This window comes from Hydra viridissima, unplaced genomic scaffold (assembly GCF_058129835.1).
Source record: "Hydra viridissima isolate aposymbiotic clone 2 unplaced genomic scaffold, HvirCarnegie_v1 scaffold_7, whole genome shotgun sequence".
Taxonomy (NCBI): Eukaryota; Metazoa; Cnidaria; class Hydrozoa; order Anthoathecata; family Hydridae; genus Hydra; species Hydra viridissima.
The window spans coordinates 3,732,760-3,740,214 of record NW_028324306.1 but is presented as its reverse complement, the minus strand read 5'-3'; the positions used below and the strand labels follow the sequence as shown (position 1 = coordinate 3,740,214).

The following is a 7,455-nucleotide window of genomic DNA, read 5'->3' as shown; positions in this document are numbered from 1 at the left end:
GAGCGACTGAGCTGTTTTTGAAAATGGGGTATCAAAGAAGTTATTATTATTACACTTTTTCTATCTTTAGTTTTGAATAAAGAAGCACAGGTAATTTAGATGCCAATTATAGTCCTTTTTTGTTTTTTTGTTAAGCTGGTTTCATTTTCCCTGTATCTTTGAATAGATTTTAATTTAGCAGCTCGTTGCTTGATCAATCATATATACGTATATGAACATTTAACACAAGCTCATAAAATTTTGATCTTTTTTTGATTTGATGCAGAATGGTGTGATGTGTGACATAAGATGCGCATAAAAGTGAATCGTTGCATTAGTCTATAAGTTCTCCGAAAAACAATTAGATCTTTTTTGAATTGGCCAATTTAATTGTTGTTTTGTATTAGTTATTGTTTATGAAACAAGACGCAGCCACGCTAAATATAAAATTAACTTCTCAGAAGCTACTTTCCAATTCTCCAAAACTGTGCAGTTACAAAAACAAATTTAGGAATATCCGAACTTTCCTCAAAAACTTATCATGCACTAGGCAACTTTTCCACGTAAGCCAAGTTACTGTCTAATAGAATAAGTAAGCTACCATTTTGTTTAACTAAACTTTGATAAAATTCAGTCCTGCTTAAAATCTCACAGTAATTTTATAGCAGGCCCTTCAAACCATTTTCTCGAACCATCTTAAAATGTTTTTCATTCAGTACAACTTACTACGGTATCTGAGCAGAATTCTACAAAAGTGTCAGGATTTCAAAATATTCTTAGAGATTCGTGATGCGTGTTCGGTATCCCATACCACTCTTAATTTGTTGTCTGTTCGGTGTACTCAATTTTAAATGTGTTTTTACATGTAAGTTGTTTGGTATTTTACCTTTTACTTTTTTGGAATGTGGTAGAATTCTTGATTTTCCAACAATTTTTTTCATCGTTAGATAAAGTTAAGTTTAAATGTTTCCCAAGTATATGGGAAACATTTAAACTTAACTTTATCTAACGATGGTATAACCAGTACCTCTATGCATTTCATTTATTCAAAGATTTAATACGCAATAGTTTTTAAATAATAGAAATAACTCCCTTGGCACAGTTAAACAATTAATAATCGAACTGTGTCAAGGGAATTTGATTTTTAATTATTCGATCTAATTGGTCCTTGCTGAAGCCAATTTTTATTTATCACGTAAGAACTGGTGCTATATACAGTTTTAACTAAAAACGAATATATTCGTACAAGAATCCTTTTTCGTTTAATAAATACGGGCAAACGAATATTCATTCGAAAAATATTTGAACGAAAGAATATTAAAATGAAGAATATTAATTTTTCAAATATTCTAAAACAAATATATTTATTAAACTTATCAAAAAGTGTTATGTTATTATACGGAGCGACAATATTTAAAATCAAAGTTGTTGTTTCAGTCCTCTACGGTTTATAATACTGGAAACGACTTTGAATGTTTTAACAATTATTATGTACAAAAAAAGTTCAAGAGATGTGGTGTAGTTGTGTGAGGTAAATGTTATAAGAGATTATTTTGTAAAGTTATTCCATCTTAAAACTTACTTTTCTTAAAAAAAAAAAAAAAAAATGTAAAAAGTCAAAGAAACTAGAGAAAGACCAAAAGTGAAACACCGCTCATTTCTCATTTATCTATTAATTGTTTAAAAACGAAGAAAAGTCATTATTATACTAGAGGTTGAGTTGAGTTGTTGTACAGGAGGTTGAGTTGAGTTGTCAATTGTGCGGCACTTTTTGTTGCAATAAACTCAGCGCCTTATATATATCGGTTTGGTATGCATGTTTGACAAACTTCGCATTTTGAATTTTCTCACTGTTATCATTTCATATTTTGATTTGTTGAAGATTCGCCTAAAACTTTACGGCACTTTTTACACTTGACTTGGTTTGCAGCTGTTATTGGTGTTGGAGTTGCTGTTGTTGTTTGGTTTTATTGCTGGTCGTTATTAAAGCTAACCTTACGTTGTTTTTCACCTTACTTTGCTGCTTTTTTGCTCTCAGCATCTTTCAATCTCATGAGTATTTCAGGTTTATTGAGAAAATCCCCTTCGAACCTTGTTACGTATATTTTATATTAGTATAGATTTAATAATAATCGATTTAAAATTTGTATAAGAAATTTATAGATTGATAGGTAACTTGAGATTTAATTAATAAAAGCCGCTTTAAACAAGTGAGCAATGAGCGTATTTTATTCAACCTCACAGTTCTCCGTTTTCATTTTAAACTCCTAAATTTTTTCTTGACAAGCGTAAAATGAGTTGTAACTTATTAAGTTCAATGATATCAAATTTAATTACTGAGAGTTTTATGTCCGCTTTTTAAAAAAAGAAAAAAATACTATTATGCCATTCGAAAACTTAACTAATCATAAAAAAAAACTTTGCTTTTTAATCAAAATTTGATATCATATCATTCAAATTTTATGCTATTGTTACTGCAGGAAGGAGCAGCTACTAGTGCAGCAGGCTTTTACAACAGTATTTTAATTATTGTTGCTTTAAATAATTCATTTATTTATATAATGAAATTAAACAATATAGCTTAATTGATTTATACAAATTGATTTTAATAATATAAATTGTCTGATTTGAACTGATGTAAAAAAGAAATTAAGCATTAAAAATGAAGACTACAAAGACACGTTGTAACCATGTTGTCTGCAAAGTAATTTAAAATAACTTCAAATACTTTAGACAGTCTTGAATTTTTTAGAAATGTTTTACAATAAATAAATAAAAATTCCTTGGTAACTAAGACTCCCTGAGTAATCCTGGGCCCGAAATTTGTTCATTGTATCGGAACTTGTAATGCGCAAAAGGTGACTTGATTAATAAAACAGCTCCCATTAAAAGTTACACGATCAAATTGAAAGCTATTTCCATTACTTTTAAGGAAATCGCAGCAACTTTTTCTCTTTTAGACAAGCGATAAAAACTCTGAAAAATGCTGAGATATTTTTGTTAAAATTCCTTGGTAGTTATTGTTTGTTTTAAAGTTTAAAAAAAGTTGATAAATGTAAACTTTACTAAGTCTAACGTTTGTAAGATAACTTTCAAAACTAAAAAATTATCAATTCATAAAAAGCGTTTAACTTCTAATAGAAAATCAAAATATAAGTTTGTTATTTTTAATTTTCAATTTCAATGCATTTTTAAAAAACAATGAAAGTGAAAATCAAATAAAACTTGTGTTTTGATTTTCTATTCCAAAAATAATTTGCCAACATCAAATCGGATAAACATTTCCTACTCAGTTTTATTATAAGGGTCATTGTTATGTTGGTGGCCATGCTTCTCTACGTATTTTTTGTGATCATTCTAACATTGATTTTCCTTCCACAAAAGTTAGTGGAGTCATCTTCAAAAGGTATTGTTCGTGTAATCATTAAGGATTCAAATTCCATTTGGTTTGAAGACTCTTTTAAATATTGCAGCTTAGATAATTTTTACCATGATCTTGAAAAACCGTTTATAGAATTCACCTCTAGCAATTATTCGACGTCCCTGGAAATTATATTGGACATAATCATTAGCGAAACATTTCGAACGAAATCAAATCACAGCGAACTGATTTTAATTGCAACGGATATCGATAAAGAATCGACAGCTTTAGTTTCAGATATCATCGCTCCGTACGATAACATAATACTTTTTGATGTTAATAGAAATAACTATGGGATATCTTATTATAAAAACTCAGCGCCACTATATATTACAGTACGCTCAGAGGACTTATATGACTATATCATCGGAAAGTTAAATGTAAAATATCTCGTTTCAATGGTCGAAACAACAGGAAGGGTGAAAAATGTTTTATCGGATTTTTATGAATATGCGATAAAAAATACTGATTTATGCATCATAAAGTACACGTTTGATTCCAAAAACACTTTGTACCTGTCAGCTATCGTAAAAGAACTAATATCATATAAACACATTGATAAACTTAACATTTTGTTTGAAGCTTATTATAGCGATTTAGATATGTTTTTAAGCATTTGCGAAACAAATGGTCTTAAAATCACAAACATGTTTCTATATATTGACTACGTTTCATATAATGACGTGGACTTTCTCATCAGAAAGTATAACCACACCATTGATATTTTTCATTTACTTTTGGGTTTTACAATGGATTCATCAAGATCCAGCTTCTGCTTTTTCTTTTTACTTGACCTAGATTTTACAACTATCAGTTATTATCATAAAGATCAAAAAGAACAAAACTTTTTTGTCATGCAAGTAAGTTGGAGTAATGCTAAGAATAACACAGACGTTGGTTTTACTACTGCTAATAATGTGAAAACTAGCAAAGTAGTAGGTCTTAAATGCGCTCTGATAGCGTGTCCACCAGGCTATGAACAAAAGCTCACAAGTTTGAGTACCAAAGAAAAGGAACAGCGATGGAGATCATGCGTCCCATGCCTCGAAAACTATTTCAAACAAAGCACTGGAAACGACGAATGTCAAAAATGTCCTTCTGAGTTCGTTTCGAATATAAACAAAACAGGCTGTAAGGACTCTTTTACATTTGATACATTAACGTTCCTGACTAATGAGGGTCTCATAATTATGATCTTTTCTATTTTCTGCTCCTTGTTCAGCTTATTCACAATGGCAACGTTGCTGCATAAAAGAAAAACTCCTATTGTTAAATCAGCTAATTTTTCACTTTTTACGGCCCAAACCGGATGCCATTTGTTAATATCTCTTTCTGTCCCACTATTATATATAAACAAACCTACGTTTGTAATATGTTTCACCCGACATATAATAGTTGGTTTCTTGTTTACAACTTCCGCATCAATTATTTACATAAAAACTAGAAAATATCTACGTATTTTTAAGAGTTTTCATCGTCTGTCAAACAAAGAAAAAGTTGTTGCCACTTCCATGGACGTAATGATAATAGCTTTTATTTTGATTATTCAACTTTTGATGGGAACTGTTTTATTAATCAAGTCGCCTCCAGTTATTTTAGCGTATTTAAACTACGAACAGATGACCAGAACGTTTCAGTGTTCATCGGACTGGCAACTTGCAGCTCAAGTGCTTTATGTCGGCTTCCTGTTGCTCATGTGTTCTGTTCAAAGTTATCACGCGCGAAACCTTCCTTCATATTTTAATGAAACACTCTCAATTACATACAGCACTGGTATATCGTGCATATTGTTGATTTGTTACTTTCCCATTTACTATGGAAAAAATGATGTTAAAGCACGTATCTTTGCAATTTCTCTCTTAATCTTAGTGGTGAATTTTACTTTCATGGGAATACTTTTTACTCCGAAGTTATTTTTAATATATTTCAAACCAAATGCGAATACCAAGAGCAGCCTTCATACTGAAATGAAAGTATACTCAAATGCGGTCTCGATTGGTTCCTAAGTTTCTTTGAGTGAATAAGCGCTCGTTCATCATCAAAATGTTGTAACAAATAAGTTTATTATTGTTATTACATTTTTTCTTTTCTTGGTGGAATACAGGAACACAGGTATTTAAAAGGTCAAATAAAATTACAGTCATTTTTTGTTTTTTTGTTAATTTGTTTATTTTTTCCCTCTAGTTTTCAATTGATTTTTATTATGCGTTTTTTTAAAATTGAGTTTTTGCGTTAGGCTGAAAGTCCTCTTTGAAACAATTATTTCATTGAATTTTCTTATCTATTTGATGTTTTAATTTGATTATTGTTTACAAAATCAAACTCAGCCGCGTTTAATACAAAAATAACTTTTCAGAAATCTATTTCCAAACCTCCAAACGCACGGAGTTGCTAAAACAAATCAAGGAACGTCTAAATATGCTTCTCGTGCAATTATCATGCAATATGCAAGTTCTTTTGTTATACTAAATTTCGCTCTAATAGGATACATAAGCTTCATATTTGCTAAAGTAAATTTTGATATTAACTCAGTTCTACTGAAATGCTCCCGGCAATTTTTTAGCAGGGCCTTTACGTTTTTTTTTCTCGAAACTTCTTTAAAAGTTTTCTAACCGGTACGACTTACTGCGGCATCAGAACAAAAACCTATAAAAGTGGCAGCAGTTTTAAAATATTCTACGAGAAAATTTTAATACATGCCTGATACATGTAAACTTGCTAAAATTGAAGCAATGTTTCGTTACGCTAAAATTGAAGTAGTGCTTCCGTTACCACCTTACAGTTGCAAGTATACCCTTTTGACAGTATATAAACCTACTAGCAGAATGGTGTAATTACAATAAATTGTTTGATTAAAACAAACATTGTAATTGATTTATGTAAACTGAAATAAAGGATATAAATTCTCTAATTTAAAAAGTTACAAAAAAAAGTTAAACTTTAAAAATGCCACAAAAGACAGAAAACTGTTTCAAAACAAGTTAATGACCACAAGTATATTTAAAAGTTTTGGGTTTTTAAGAAATGTCTTTCAGTGAATAACTAAAAGCGATTCTTGGTATACAATGGTCAAAAAAAAATTTCGGTCCCCAATGTATCGGTTGAACACAATAAATTTAGCAGCACCCTTTAATCGTTCTTTACTCAAAAATTGCTAAACATATTTTTCTATATATTTTTTTTTTTTTTCGCAGAAGGAAGCAATTGTGTTGTTGTTTGATTGGTGCTAAGTGTTGCTTATCGTTGTTATCGTTGTTATCGGGTTAAAATAAATAAACAAATATTTAATCGAGAAAAAGTTTTGGGAAGTTTTTTTCACAATCCTTCGTTGTCACAAATTGACATTTCAAAATTGATAAGAGTTGATCAATCTTCAGTTGCAGTTTTTTTTTTTTGCAGCAATAAAAAGATCTATTGATAGAAAAGCATGAAGTGGAAAAAAGTTTTAAAGATAAATAAAAAACACAATCAATCATTCACTCCACAAAAGCAGATCCATGTCAGTTGCAGAGAGATGTTGCAAGAAAGTTTAAATGCAACTAAGCATTAATAGGATAAGCACTTAAATCTGAAGAATGTAAAGCATATCATAAAAAGAAAACTCAAAGTGATCCATCGATGAAGAAATTAAATCAGTTCGTTGAAAAAAAGCTAAATAAAATTTAAAGCCAAGAAAACTTGTGCATAAATTGAAGACGATGAAACCTATTTCAAATATAACTTTTCACAATTGCCAGGCCGGGATTATTTTTATTAGTCGAAAGGCTATTCATTAAAAGCCATTGATTTGCTCTCAATATTTTGACCTGATTTAGCCAAAATCCACTACTCCAAGAAGTTTTATTGTTACTATTATTATTATTATTATTATTATTATTATTATTATTATTATTATTATTATTATTATTATTATTATTATTATTATTATTATTATTATTATTATTATTATTATTATTATTATTATTATTATTATTATTATTATTATTATTATTATTATTATTATTATTATTATTATTATTATTATTATTATTATTATTATTATTATTATTATTATT

General features: G+C 29.2%; 1 protein-coding gene across 2 annotated transcripts; it reads left to right on the top strand.

Moving 5' to 3' along the window:
• The first annotated feature begins 3,061 nt into the window (after window positions 1-3,061).
• On the top strand, window positions 3,062-7,188 carry LOC149885686 (G protein-coupled receptor family C group 6 member A-like). Of its 2 annotated transcripts, XR_016454609.1 has the most exons (2): window positions 3,078-5,512; window positions 6,595-7,188. XR_016454609.1 is itself a non-coding variant. In XM_090094446.1 (1 exon), exon 1 carries the CDS (start codon window positions 3,295-3,297, stop codon window positions 5,404-5,406), a length of 2,112 nt encoding a protein of 703 aa, XP_089950572.1. In that variant the 5' UTR covers window positions 3,062-3,294; the 3' UTR covers window positions 5,407-5,546. The 2 variants fall into 2 exon arrangements, 1 of the variants encoding a protein (XP_089950572.1); XM_090094446.1 differs by lacking the exon at window positions 6,595-7,188 and having other exon boundaries at window positions 3,062-5,546.
• The last annotated feature ends 267 nt before the right edge of the window (window positions 7,189-7,455 follow it).